General features: G+C 47.7%; 1 protein-coding gene across 1 annotated transcript; it reads left to right on the forward strand.

The window, feature by feature from the left end:
* Positions 1 to 2,540: 2,540 nt before the first annotated feature.
* Positions 2,541 to 5,516, forward strand: LOC102372351 (olfactory receptor 52D1-like). The gene is made up of 2 exons (XM_025193049.1): positions 2,541 to 3,488; positions 5,373 to 5,516. The coding sequence occupies exons 1-2, from the start codon at positions 2,541 to 2,543 to the stop codon at positions 5,514 to 5,516; spliced, it is 1,092 nt and encodes a 363-aa protein (XP_025048834.1).
* Positions 5,517 to 15,163: the final 9,647 nt, after the last annotated feature.

Consider the following 15,163-nt stretch of genomic DNA (forward strand, 5'->3'; position numbering starts at 1 on the left):
GTGTGGATGTCAGCCTGTTTGATAGAAGTTATAGTGCTGTTTCTCACCCATAATCATGCTGCATAGGCCTATGCATGGCTGCAGACTAAGCACATGAGGAAAAGAGAGTGTGAGGATTGAGAAAATTTTGGAGGGAACAATTATTTTTGCAACAAATGTGGAAAATATAACCCACAAGGACTCCTTGTTTCAGGAAAACCAAAGGTGTAACTATAAAAGCTCTTCTGGGGCTTTGCATCCAGTCAATGGCAACTAGAAAGAAAAAGATCTTGTGCAGAAGATCTAGGCACCAGGTCTTCTACTTCCCCCCCCCGCTGCTATTTACTACTTATTTGGGGCACAAAGCCACTGATCAAATTATAGGAGTCTGGCTGGATCATTGAGCTCACAGGGTAGTTGTCAATGGCTCAATGTCTAGCTCGCAGCCAGTATCAAGTGCAGTGCCCTAGCAGTCAGTCCTGGGATGGATTTTGTTTGATATCTTCATGAACAACCTGGGAGATGTCATCTGAAAACTAGATGAGCTTGCACTCTGCCACCAAGCTGGGGGGAATAGTAGATATGTGTCTCTAGTGGGTTATGGAATAGAGAAAATCCCACACAATTTACTGATTCATTTTGATGCACTGGCTGGGGGAGTAGTTAGCTGATTGCACGATTTTACAATGATTACACACTTAATTCATACAACACAATTTTATTTTAAAACTCTTTGCTACGTATATAACACTGCTTAGCTTTAAGAAACACCACAAACATTAAGAACACAATAATTACATATATCAGAAACAATGCTCCGAATGCACTTCCTTCCCAAACAATGCTATAAGAATTAGTGTTACAAAAACAACTACAATTACAACTAAAAGTTAAATTTGAATCAATACTGTTATTTTTCATAATATACTTACAATCCTAGAATTCCGAGAAGCCAAATACCAAAATATGGTTTCATTCCTCAGTAGTACAATTTAATGGGTTGGCCTCAGTAGTACGGTTCAATAGGCTGGCCTCAGCAATACGATTCAATGAGCTGGGCTCACCAGTGATAGGACTACGTCCCCTTCCTTCAGTCCCTTTCGGGCGCTCCGCGGCTTCAGCGTGAACTAAGAGATTCGTGTTCACGGAGAGGCTTGATTAGGTGATCAATCTAATCTGAACTTACACTTGCGATTCTTCCTTCGTTGTTCTGCAAGTGAAGTCACCTCCAAATTGGGACAGTAAGTTACAGGTTTTTATTGAGTGAGCTGCCGTCATTGGGCTCCTCCTACTCAATTCATCATAACTCCCAAATTTGGGCTCGGATCTTACTCAACAGAAATTACCTTTGTTGAGCATTTTTAAATTATTCTTGGGGAGACTTCCATATCACTGTAAATACTCTTTTCTTTTTACCAGTCTGGTTAAAAGGCCCCAGGCTTTGATTTCTCGGAATTTAGGACATTTACTTTCTTTGTAAAAAACTTCTAAAGGTACAATTTAGATTAAGGTTTTAGGCGAAGTCAGGACATTTCGCACGTAGCTCCAAAACAATGAGCTAGATAAGGAGATAGATCCTATCTTCTTCCTGAAACTGGCTAATGGGCAATCTTTACAAACATTCAAACTATTTCATTCAATATGACAATATGTTGGAGGATAGAGCTAGGGTTCAGAGAGACCTTGACAAGTTGGAGGGCTGGACCAAAAGAAATCTCATGAGGTTCAATAAGGACCAGTGCAAGTCCTGCACTTAGATAGTTGCTGTCAAGCCTGTACCGGTGCATGGGGTTATATCATCCTAAGCAGCAGCCCTGTAGCAGGAAAGTGGCAGTTAAAGAGGGCAAAAAGCTGAATACGAGCCAGCTGTGTGCCCTTCTTACAAAGAAGGTTAATGGCATCCTTGGTTTCATTAGTTGAAGCGTTGCCATATCAAGGGAAGTGATTTGTTCCCTCTATTTGGCACTGGTGAGGCCACATCTGGAGTCCTGTGACCAGCTTTGGGCCCCACGCTACAGAAAGGATGTGAACACATTGGGGAGAGTCGAGCAGAGGGCAATGAAAATATTTGTGGGGGCTGAGGGACATGATTGGTGAAGAGAGGCTGCGGGAACTGGACTTATTTAGTCTGGAGAAGAGAAGACTGAGAGGTGGTCTAAACGAAGCTTTCGACTACTTGAAAGGTGGTTATAAAGAGCCTGGAAGTAGACAGAACAAGGAGCAATGGGTTCAAGTTTCCGCTGTCATCTGCCACCAATGAGCTCAGTTTCCTGGCCCTGTGCTCCCTACCAGCCCCTGGGCTAGGACCCAGAGGGAGCCAGCACCCAGACTGCTGCCATGAGCAGCAAATCTGCTCCCGCTTCCCCGCATGTGTAGATACCTGCCTGGGGTAGGTTTTCTCTAGAGTGAATTACTCTAGAGAAAACCCACCCTGGAGCGTTTGCATGTGTAGATGCACCTACTGTTAATGACTCTTGTGTACAGTCCGTGAGTGCCAGTCAGTCTGACAGGCATCGTTCTTGTCTTTTCCAACAGGTAGAGCGGTTGACATGAAACCGAATATGAAGTCATCTGCTGTGTCAGCTTCTAATGATAACACCTCCACCCCTGCCTTCTTCATCCTGGTCGGCATCCCGGGCTTGGAGGATGCTCACATCTGGATCTCCATCCCTTTCTGCTTGATGTACATCGTGGCCCTGCTGGGAAACTCTCTGCTGATATTCATCATTGTCAAGGAGCGAAGCCTCCACGAGCCCATGTACGTGTTTCTGTGCATGCTGGCAGTTGCTGATTTGCTGTTATCTTCCAGCAGCGTGCCAAAAACTCTGAGCATCTTCTGGTCCATCTCCAAGGAGATCTCTTTCGAGGGCTGCCTCACCCAGTTGTTCGTTATACATTTCATTTTCGTGGCCGAGTCAGGCATCCTGGCAGCCATGGCGTTCGATCGCTACGTCGCCATCTGCAACCCCCTGAGATACACGGCAATACTGACTCGCTCGGTCATCGGGATAATAGGGGCAGCTGCCCTTGTTCGAAGCTTCTGTTTGATATTCCCAGCCATTCCCATCTTGAAGCAGCTGCCGTATTGTGGCCACAATGTCATGCCTCACACCTACTGCGAGCACATGGGAGTGGCCCGGCTCGCCTGTGCTGATATAACATTCAATATTAGGTGCGGCATCACAATTGTCTTCCTCTCAGCAGGATTAGACACCATCTTCATTGGGGTCTCCTATGTGCTGATCCTCCGGACTATCGCACGTCTCCCCTCCAAGGAAGCCCATATGAAGGCGCTAAACACCTGCGGCTCTCACATTTTTGTGATATTCATGTTTTACACCCCTGCCTACTTCTCCTTTCTGACCCACCGGTTCGGTCACCACGTCCCAAAGCACCTTCTCATCTTACTGGCCAACCTTTATGTCATCATCCCCCCCACATTAAACCCCATTGTCTACGGGGTGAAAACGAAGCAGATTTGGGAATGTGCGATCCAGATGTTCGTAAAGGTGCGGGCACAATAGTGAGGATGGGAATTGGCAGAGACGCTCCCTGCTGCATTGGGCTTCAGACCAGAGATCCAGTTCAAGTTCATTTCCAATGCAGGGAGTGAGAGAGAGAGAGGCCACATGGTGTAAGTGGGAAGAAAACCTCCTCAGGTCCCACTTGTCCCCACTAAACCATTGTAGGGATGGGAAAGTCTCCCAGTACAAGACCCCCACCAATCAAACAAGTAAACCCACTGGTAGGACTAGCTCCACATTTACCTGATTTAATTTCTGTGCCACTGTGGCCCCAAGAAAAGCTCAGGACAGCTCACGGTAAAACAAATGTTAACGTAACCCAACAACGCAACGCAACGCAATGCAACGCAATGCATATGTTGGTTCAGCTCGTTGCTCTCAGATGATCCTAAGGTGATCTGAGAGCAACTAAATTTGTTCAGCAAAACACATGGGAGTTAATTGTTTCTGTCGACAAGGATGGGGCAGGGGGGTAGTTTCAGAGCTACCAACAATGAAGTTGTAAAGCACTGCCTTGAGGACTGTTTCTGTATTGCTTTGTTTGTGTATCACAAACTGGAGTTATATTTTCCCATGGGCCTTATTTCCAGCTGGAGCTAATTGGAAATGAAAAAATAATAATAATAAACCCTCCCCAAATCTTAGGGGGTGGGAATTCCAAGATGTCAATATAATAATAAACTTAGAAGTTGTGTAGCACTAGACATTACAATGGTAACGGTGTGATTAGAATAAAATCCTGCTGGTCTGTGAAGCTTTGACACCGGTGATATGAAACCCATTGAGACCCTTGGGTGAAGTGTGCCCATCATTCAAGTGGGAAGACTGAGGCACATCCAGGCAAGGGGACTTGTCCCAAGGTCATGCATCTGCTCCGGGTCTCATTCCCACCTCTGGAAGAGGTGAATGCTTCTCAGGGGTGCATGAGAGAAAGTCCATCTGATACACAAGGGTGGAAGAGGACTGTCTTGATGCATACCATGGCCGTTGCATCACAGGCCTCCTTATACAGCTGTGCCCTTGGGCTCTGTCCTGAGATGGTCCATCACACACAGCCCCGCATTTCCCTGAGTAGTTAGTATTACAAGTTCCTATCTAACGCGATTACCATCACCTTCCCCAGGTCTCTTCCACCTAGTATGGCTTTCTTCTTCTTTCCCTCCAGGACCCATATCATTTCTCTTTCTTTCCTGAGTATCACCACTCATACCGCTTGGCTGGGTGCTTCATGAATTCTTCTTTCATTAAGACAGGGATCACATACGTTGTCCTCCGAGGCAAGGACTGGATGGTCACTCCCCTCCACTCCAACCCCAAACCCCAACTAAACCTGGGGCATGGTCATTTATATATGCTAGACCTGAACTAGCATGGCCTTGATAATTGACTTCACTGGAACGAGAATAAAACCCACCTCATACTTGCCCTTTGTGTAGCCTAGTAAAGAGGCTGTCAGGTACCACTATAAAGAGATGCCCTCCTCCACATATCCACCTCTTGGCTGGACTTGCTGTCTATACACCCACCCAACATCTCAGGGGCTCTTTGGACTGAAAACCTGCTCTGGAGGAGAGATGCACCCTAAGTCTCTTTCTCAGCTGTGCCGCCGCCTCTCTGGGCTGTCACGACTGGTCTCACATCCCCCAAACTGGAAAATGTTCTGCCTAACAGGACATTTTTGCTTTCCCAGTAGGAGATGATCTCATTCTTCCACTTCTCTGAAGAGGGGTTTCTATGGCCCTGTGGCCTTCATGCTCCCTAAAGATGGAGTGCAGTTTTAGCAAATGTTCAGATGATGCCAAGCTGAGGAGAGGTGCAGACCCTCTAGAGGGTAGGATTCAGATGCAGAATGACCTTGATAAACTTGAGACAGGGTCCAAAATTAACTGGATATTCAATAAGCACAAGTGCAAAGTCTTGCACTCAGGACAGAACAATGTCAGGCACAAATACCGGGTGGAGAACATCTGGCTAGACACGCAATACTGCAGAAAATGGCCCCGAAGGATATAAAAGACCTTAAACTAAAAATGAGCCAACAGTATGGTCTTTTTGCAGGAAAAAAAACAGGCCATTTACTGGGCTGAATTAATTGGAGCATTGCTTGTAAATTAAGAGAAGGGATTTGCCCACTCTGGACCCAGTCCCCCAAGTGAGGCCTCGCCTCTAATACACAGTTTGAGGCATAGCACTTCAGGCAAGGCATGCACACATTTAAAAGAGTCCAGCGCAGAGCAACAATAATGATTAGAGGTCCCATGGTTGGAATAGATGGAGAAAGTGGGATGATTTAGTGGGATGGAGAAAATGGGATGATTTAGTCTGGAGGAGAGAAGCCAAAGGAGGATTTGATAACAGTCTTCAAGTACCTAAAAAGGATGGACGTGGGCCTTCATTTTTGCTGAAGGGAACTGGAGATGGAGCAATGGTCTTAAATAGGGATATTTAGATGGGATTAGGAAGTACTTTCTCACTTTGGCTGTGGTTCAGCATTGGGACAGGCTGCCCAGAGAGGCTGCGGCATCTCCATCCTTGGCAACGTTTAGGACAACACTTGCCTGGAAAGGTTTAGAGAGAGAAGTCAGCCTGCCTTGAGCAAGGGATGGGACCAAAAGATCTGCTGAGGTCCCTTCCAGTCTTCATTTCTTCTTCTTCTATGGAGAAGTTAAGCTGCTGATCTGCACCATCTTCTCTAGACCACCCTGTGTGTTACACACCTGAGCCTGGCTACCTGCGTAGCTAGAAGAAGTGAGAATAAAGCTGGTCTATGCACGGCCAGTAGGACCACTTCACTGAAGAGCATAAAACAATGCAAAACATCAGCTAAAATGTGGAAAGGGTTAAATTTCTGTTGCCCTTCACCTCTGGAGAGATCTGTGTGGGGCTGGCTTGGTGGAGCCTGTAAGGCTAACAGCATCCCGGGCTGCATTGGTAGGAGTGTTGCCAGAAGTTGAAGGGCAGTGATTCTTCTCCTTTATTCAGCACTGGGGAGGCCACATCTGGAGAGCTGTGTCCAGCTGTGGGCCCCCACTACAGAAAGGATGTGGGCACATTGGAGAGAGCTGAGTGGAAGTTGACAAAAATGTTGAGGGAGGTGGGGGACAGGACTTGTGAAGAAAAACTGAGGGAATTGGGTTTATTTAGTCTGGAGAAGAGGAAACTAAAGGGGGATTGAATAGCAGCCTTCATCTCCCTGCAGGGGGGCTGCAAAGAGGATGGAGCTGGGCTGGTCTCAGTGGGGGCAGATGACAGGACAAGGAGCAATGGGCTCAAGCTGCAAGGGGAATTTAGGTTGGATATGAGGCAAAACTTTCTTACAAGGAGTATAGTAAAACACTGGAACAGGTTCCCCAGAGAGGTGGTGGCATCTCCATCTTTGGAGGTTTTCAAGACCTGAGTAGACAAATCTTTGGCTTGGATGATGAAGCTGGGGCTGATCCTGCTTGGGGCATGGGGTTGGACTAGATGTGTCCTCCTGCGGTCCCTTCCTACCCTTATTTTCTAGGACCCTTTGATCCCAGGCAGGATGAAAGCCCAACGCTCAAACACTTGAGCTGGTGTAATTTGTCAGGTCCCTGAGAGCTTCTGAGGATAGAAAGCCGTTTTCCTAATGACTTTTTTTTAGCAAATAATAGAGCTGGAGTCACAGCATGGGACCCTAGTCTGGTAGCAGCAAAGGGACAGTAAGAAAACTCCTCACATTGAAAGGTATCTGCTCCAGCCCCATGCCCTATGTTTCTAGAGCAATGAGCCCTTGTGGGTTGGATGTCTGGAGGCCACAATCATTTCAGCTACAATCTAGTCCTGTGCTGTCACAAGCAAAAAAGGTCCTCTGCTCACCACATTTCTTGGAGCAGCAGTCTATCTGCGTAGGACCAATAAGGATAGGGGTATTAGGAAGAAACAGATCAGGAAGAGGCAAAGATACCCCAGGAAAATCAGATTCAATTCTCAGGGACTTGCTAGCCAAAGAGGGGTGAAATTCAGAATAGATATTCTTCCCCAGGAATCATGAGTGATAGCTAACCTGACAAGGCTTTTGCTCACCTCGGCTCACAGGTAGAGAAATCTGCATGATGTTGAATACATGTTCCCTCCTCTCATGTTAGCTGCCAATGATAACACCTCCACCCCTGCCTTCTTCATCTCTCACATCTGTGTGATATTCATGTTTTATACCCCTGCCTTCTTCTCCTTCCTAACCCACTGGTTTGGTCACAAATTCCCCCAGCACTTCCTTATCTTGATCACCAACCTCTACATCCTCATGCTGAATCCCACCGTTTATGGGGTGAAAACCGAGGAGATTTGGGAATGCAAGGTCCAGATGCTTCTCTGGGTGTGGGCATGATGCTGAGCAAGGCCTTTGGGGTGGCACCGAGCAATTACTTACCAGTGAGCATGACCGGGGTGAATTGGGACTGAACTTCAGCTTTGTAGAGAGCCAATAGAGACCACATGGAGGTGGATGGGACCATATCCACTGGGGTCCTGCTCCTGACCTGGATGTTTTCAGAGCTTTGGGACAGCCACCCAAAGGGTATAGTGGCTCCAAGCATCCAACCAGGTGAAAATGGGGTGGGATACATTGATGAACAGGATTATATGTCATGGTTCTTTACAAAACAAGGTCTAGACTTGGTGACCCGTGGAGGTCCTTTTTGGTCCCATGATTCCAGGGGTCTGCACATTGCTTTCACTCCAGCCCAGGTCTTTTCTACCTGTCTGTCTATCAAAACACTTTGCTAATCAAATGGGGTTTTGCATTATAAAACATCTTGGAAGGGCATACTCCTACTGTGAGTCCCTGACACAGCTGAAACAGGAAACAAGGCATGCAGGAAAACCTACATCGTCAGATTTTTTTGTGGTTTTCTTGTACTCTTGCATCCTATGTACAACTGTAGCTACCAGAGCTGACTGAAAATAAATCTTTCCTATATTTCTTCCAGAAGTAAGAGAAAGAGAACAAGTATTCCATAGATTAACTGAATGCCCAACATGGTCCAAAGTTTGTGTATAGCTGGCCAATAAATACTGGCTCAAGTATATGTGGTCTTCTTCCATAAGCAGCTAGCCAACCAATGTAGACATATGGCTGCTGTCCAAAATGTTACTGTCAAAGAAACTGGCTGAAAAACATTTTGGGACAGGTTCATTGGGATCTGTTAAATAGAACAGTCAAGGACGTATCCTTGGACATCCCTAAACCAATGATGGGTCTTGCCACACAGAGGAAGAGCCTGTGAAAGGGTCAGGTCTAGTGTAACCCATTCTCCATCAGACGCTGTCTCCAGTGATGGCAAGTAATAAATGAATTAATAGGCTGGGTGAGATGGACCATCGGTCTGACCCAATATGACACCGTGTGTGCTTTTATGCCCAACATATGAGATGTTTAGGGGGTGTGAGGGTAACAGGGACTGTAAAGCTACTGTGATTTTCTCTACCAATAAAAACAGACAAGACACTGAGCAGGGGGTTGGACTAGAAGTGACCTCCAACATTCATTTTCTATGATTTTCCACAGCTCTGAAAGCAAAGTAGGACCAGTCCCAACTACATCATCCCAGCCAAGGTTTTGTCTAGCTGGGTCTTCAAAATCTCCAAGGATGGAGACTCCCCCACCTCTCTGGGTAACCCATTCCAGTGTTTTACTACCCTCCTCCTGAGAAAGTTTGTCCTCATATCTATTCTCAACTTCCCTTGTTGCAACTTGAGCCCATTGCTCCCTGTTATGTCATCTGCCCCCACTGAGAACGGGCCAGCTCCATCCTCTTTGCAGAAGAGAAGACCGAGGGGGGACTGAGCTCCCTGCAGGGGGGTTGCAAACTAAATCAGCCCAGTTCCCTCAGCCTCTTCTTACAAGTCATGTCCTTCAGCCCCACAACCATTTTTGTTTCCCTCCACTGGACTCCCTCCAACTTGTCCACATCCTTTCTGTACTGGGGGGCCCACAGCTGGACACAGGACTCCAGATGTGGCTTTGCCAGGACTGAAAAAGGAGAAGAATCACTTCCCTGGATCTACTGGCAATGCTCCTACCAATGCATCCCGGGATGCCACTAGCCTTCTTGGCACCAAGAGCACACTGCTGGCTTATATTCAGCTTCTTGTCCCCTGTCCCCCCAGGTCCTTTCTTTAGAGTTGTTGTTTAGCAAATCAGCCCCCAGCATGTCCCAGTGCAGGGGATTGTTTTGTCTTAAGTGCAGGACTTTGGAGGATTGGGCCAAAAGAAATCCCATGAGGTTCAACAAGGACAAGTGCAATTTGTCTAGGTCACTCTGAATCCTAGCCCTACCCTCCAGCGTATCTACTGCTCCCCGCAGCGTGCTGTCATTTGCAAACTTGCTGAGGGTGCACTGCATCCCATCTTCCAGGTTGTTAATGAAGATATCGAACAAAACCAGCCCTAGGCCCAACACCTCTGCTTGATACCAGCTGCCATGGAGGAACTGAGCCATTGCTTATTACTCTTTGAGTCTGATGAATGAGCCAGAAAAATATTCCGCATCATTTGCTCAGCTCTAAAACATGATACATGTAGCCCCCACATTTTGGGGAGTGATTCATTTTGTTTGCCACTGGCAAACCCTCCTGGGTTAGGTAGGAAAAAATGGTTTTTAGTACTATCCTTTTATAGAGCTTGGAAGCCTCCATCTCTCTGGCTTCAACTGCAAAATCCACCAGATACCAACACAGCAGCTGTGTGTGTATGTGGGATGGGGTGGGTGTAGCTAGGTCCTGGCTGCTGATCGCTCATTACTAGAAAGGCTCTTTGGACCCCAGCTAGGACCTTGTGGTTTCCTTGCAGGGGAAAGGAGCAATGGCAACAACTGATCTGAAAGAAAGGTTCATAGACAAGGATGCTTTGGGTCCCAGAGGCCTGCAAGAGGACTGTGCACACCTGGCAGCTATTCTAGTTGTGCATGACTCCCTTCTCCTGCTGGAAGTGGTTACAATGGAAATATGATGGGCTTCTCACTGCCATTAAGTGTGATGTGTAATATTACTGCCCCAATGCCATGCAAGGATGCATCCCAGGCTAATTCAAAAGGCAAAGATGGATTAAAGTGTGCTGGATTAAAAATGGTCTTGCCTCAGGCAGGGGGTTTTGGACTAGATGACTTCTGGAGGTCCATTTTGGTCCCACTTCTCTGTGATTCTAAGTCTACTATCTGATACAACCCATCTTTTTTTTCTTTTAGGAAACCTTTCTAACACTCATCTGACTAAACGCATTTGTGTCTTATCTGCAATAAAAAAAAAATTGAGAGAGCTAATTCAGTTGCAAGGTTTGATACAAATCAACATTAAAGCTGTTCTGAAGACCCCATGATCAAACTGTATGTCACAACTGAGAACTTTTCTAGAATTTATTCATTTTTAATCTTTTCTTAACATGTATGTAGGCCTTGTGTGTCATTGGTTTATTGTGGATGTGTTGTTAAAGGCTGAAAAAAATCCTATTTTACGTGATTTGCTCACAACCCAATGTCATCTTTTTGGATTCACAAACCTAAACATCTACTAAGTTAGTAGGGAAATACAAATTGCCCGAGCAAGGGACTAACATTAGAGGGATGGGGGAGAGGATGGGAACGCAACTAGGTTACAGAAAATATGTTAGCCCGGGGGTGTGGGGAGCGGGGATGGGGGAAGTGAGGGGAGGGGGCTCACGACACTGAGAGAGAAAGAAGATAGATACACACAAACCCGTTACAATGGTCCGCAATGGTGGAGGAAGTAGGTCGAGGAAAGTGTTTCGGTCCATATAGAGTCTCATCGCGGGGGTCCTCTTTGAGAGCAATCTTCAGCAATGGACCACCCCGAAGTGAAGTCCATCAGGTGCAGAGGGGGGTTCAGGCGGTCCCCTCTGGGTCCGGTCCGGTAGCGGTCGGTCTGATGGAGTTGGAGTACTGGCGGTGGCCCGTGATGTGCTCCGCGTAGATGTCACGGGACCAGTGGATCTTGTCGAACAGCATGAGGCAGCGCATGAGCTTGGCGTAGCGGCGTGAGATGTGGCAGGCACGCAGGATACTCTCGTTGCTGGGGTCCCAGGCTCTGAGCATTCCCACGATGAGCGTGTCGACCGTAATGTCGTAGCCATGGCCCCTCAGGATGACGGCCAGCAGGGAGTACTTCTCCCACTTGTGAGCCCGGGCGTCGGTGAAGGCTTGGTGCCGGTTCTTGAAGGGGATGGTTATATCCATGATCATGACCTTCTTGGCCTCTTCATTCATGATCACAATGTCGGGGTGCATCTGGCTCTTGCAGCCCGGGATGGTACGATTCACGGAGATCTCCCCCGCTGTGGTCGGGATGGCCCTCACCCGGCGGTCCTGCACACCATTGTGGTGGACCTGCCAGGCTTTGGCATGTGGCCTGCAGCTGCACAGCATATGGGGGAGGGTTTGTGCCAGGTAGCCGCACCGTCGACACCTCCTTGAACGGGCCTGTCCGCTTAGGCCACTGGGACGAGGCAGGCAGTTGAGGCTGGCATGGTGGAGAAAGCGTCAGGCCGCGAAACGTGTGAAGCTCCTACTGAGCATGAAATGGTTGCTGGAGTCTCACTTGAAAGTGATGTCAAAGACCTTGCCCTGGTTGGCTTTGCACCTCAGGTCTCTGGTGTACTTGTTGTGGATGGTGTCCTTCAGGAACTGCTCCAGGAAGACCCTCATGCGGGGCATCACAGTGACACGGTTGGCATGTGGGGCTCATTGCAGGAGACTCCCAGCTCCCGGTGCTCCTTGGTCCAAGGCCAGGTGCAGCCAATGCACTTCCCAAGGCAGTGCATGGCATTGCGGGCTCAGCTCCACAGCAAGGCAAAGTCCTTGCCATCTCTGCCAAACTCGCCCTCCAGCGAGCCACTGAGGAAGATGGCCAAGTCACGTCCGGTCAGCTGTCTCGCGATCCTCTTGAAGTTGGTCTCCTCGAGGGCGCTGGCAGTGATGACACTTACCATTGGATCCAGGCAGGTCAGGAGGTGGAAGGTATGGATGATCACCACGATGTCACAGAGGTCCCCATGCAGGGGACATCGGTGCCTCCCTGCTGGTAGGGGATGTGCAGGATCTCATTGTTGGCCCTCAGTGGCAGGTGCAACCACTTTTTCAGCAGCCACCAGATCTTGGTGTCCGCCTTCTTGAGGGGGGCCTTGGGGACTGCCGAGCCTCTCAGGACAAACGCAATGTGGAGGATGAGGAAGGTGTTCACCGCATCTATCTTCTGCCAGGGGGCCAGCAGGGACGAGTCCAGCTTGTTGGTGTCCTGCACGATACTACCCATTGATACTGCACTTGATCTGAGCCTTCAAGAAGCCGAGAAGCGATTTCTCTCACTCTTCAGATTTCCCAGATATCTTTTGTCATTTTCACCTAGCCCCGAAGTGTCATCCAAATAACACTGGTGTTCCTTCAGCTTCTGCTACATACCAATGAACAATGGATCAAGGATTGCAAACTGTTCCAAGAACACAGACACTATTGGCGTTGGTAGTGGTACCAGCACCGGTACTAGTATTGGCATAACTGCCTTTGCATGTTTACGGTAAGATGCACCTCTGAATCCTTCTCTGCTTCCACCTGCAGATAAGGCTTGAAACAGACCCATATTGCTAATTGCTGTTACCCTGCTAATGCGGCAACAAAGTCTTTGTTTGACGCAGGGGATATTTACCCCCTTTAAAATGACTATAAACTATGTATTGAAAGACACTATGACCCTCACTACACTACACTTCTTTTAATAGGGGCATGATAGGGTTGTCCCACTCATTCCAGGCCACTTTAGGAAATACACGCTCTCCTTCCAGGCAATCCAATTCACTATCTTTGCACAAATGCTGTAAGGAACTGGTCAAGTTTTGTGAAACTTAGCCTGTGCATTTTCATCTGTTATTCACCCATTGTTATTACAGTTTGGATAGGGCTGATCCTGCTTCAGGAAGGGGGATTGGACTAGATGACCTCTGGAGGTCCTTTCCACCTTGAGTTTTCTATGACTAAAACACAGCAATGCTAGCGTAGAGGGTTCCTATGCCTTCCCTGAACACTTTGGTGGCCTCAGGTAAGATACCTTCTAACTAGGTGCATCTACATGTGCACATTTACTGCACAGTAACATAAATAACTGCACAGTATGAGCATGCATCTACACATGCATGTCCACAGTGCACAGTAAATATGATGATTTATGCCAACTTGAGTGTAATTTTGTTACCTACATCATGAGTTCCCATTCCCAGCTAGATCGGGCTGGGGAAAGGAAATCAGCCCAGCTGGGCTGAGTTTCTCCCCCCAGCGCCACCATCGCACTGGGGAAACTCGCGATCTAGCTGGGCTGACTTCCCATCCCTGGCTGATCTAGCAAAACATGGAAACAGAGTCGAAACAGCCTCACTGTTTCAATGAAGCAAAATGGAACAGCTGTTTTGAATTGAAATGAAATTCAATACAAAATGCTGTTCTGTTGAAACCTCGAAACTCAAGGCGACACAGAACAGTGCCATTTTGCACAGCTCACAGTAAAACTGTATGTGTGGACTGACCTGGGACTAACTTAAGTCCCAAGTCAGTCTACACACAGAGTTAATACACTTTAATGCCTGCATGTGCAGGCACTGGCCTATTCCTACTTACTGCACAGTAAATTACTGCGCAGTAAATTTAAGCTGGAGTAAATGCACATATAGACATGCCCACTGTGGTTCAATGGTTTTTGCGGCATCTTGACAGAATCCCAGTCCGGTGCAGTCTTTTTTAGCCACTCTCAACTGTGCAAAGCAGGCCCCCTTTTTTTCAGTGAAGGATTAATCTAAACAAGATTGTTCGTGGTTGCAGTCCCCCTTTTCTCCCGTATATGTTTTTAACAACGTCGGTGTCTTTCTTTGCTTCAAATTTCATAGAAAATTCTCATATCCTGAGCATGCAATAACAGACACTGCAGATCCTATATCTAACTGGTTTGAGTGGGGGTTTTTTTCCCCTCATCAGCCCCAGAGTGTCAGTTCCTTGGGGCAGAGACCTGCTGTCTTCTCCCCAAGTACAGAGAGGAACAAGACTGATGAAGCACGCCGGGGTAGGTAAGAGTGCTGCCACCCTGGCTGGCACTGAATATATTGGTGGAATCACATAAAATGGTGAATCGGTTACCGGCAGCCGATTCCATAACTAAAAGTTCAACCATAGATTCTCATTAAAACATTCAAATATCTCACAGTCCAACAGGGTGTTGGGGCAATCCTCCCCACACACAGCTGCTGATGCGGGGTGTCTTTGCTTTGATGCTCAGCAGGAGCCTGGGGCCTGGATTAGCTGCCCCAAGTCACTCTCCCTTGCAGCCTCCGCTCTCTGCCCCTGTGGGATACAGGAGACTGGGCAAGGGTCTGACCAGCACACCGCCGCTCTGCGCCTACGTCCTAGGAGCGCAGAGCAGCTAAGGAGGTGCGAGATGGTTGCAGGGGGAAGGCGTGGACCATCCTCCCCCTGGGATGTCCATGAAGCTCCAGGCCCTGGAAATGCCCAGCACCAGGTGCTCAAAAGATGGGCAAACATAATCCTGTCTTACAGCACGTCTCTCCAGTGTCCAACTCTTCTCTGCTACAAACCGGTAGCAAAGGGAAGGGAGTTTAATGCTGGACACACAAGATTTAACTTCTC

The sequence above is a fragment of the Alligator sinensis genome, unplaced genomic scaffold (genome assembly GCF_000455745.1).
Source record: "Alligator sinensis unplaced genomic scaffold, ASM45574v1 scaffold1404_1, whole genome shotgun sequence".
NCBI classification, from domain to species: domain Eukaryota; kingdom Metazoa; phylum Chordata; order Crocodylia; family Alligatoridae; genus Alligator; species Alligator sinensis.

Coding starts and splice junctions, on each gene's coding strand:
- LOC102372351 (XM_025193049.1), top strand. CDS start 2,541: ATGAAGTCATCTGCTGTGTCAGCTTCTAATGATAACACCTCCACCCCT. Junction 3,489..5,372: donor CGATCCAGATGTTCGTAAAG/GTGCGGGCACAA, acceptor GATAAACTTGAG/ACAGGGTCCAAAATTAACTG.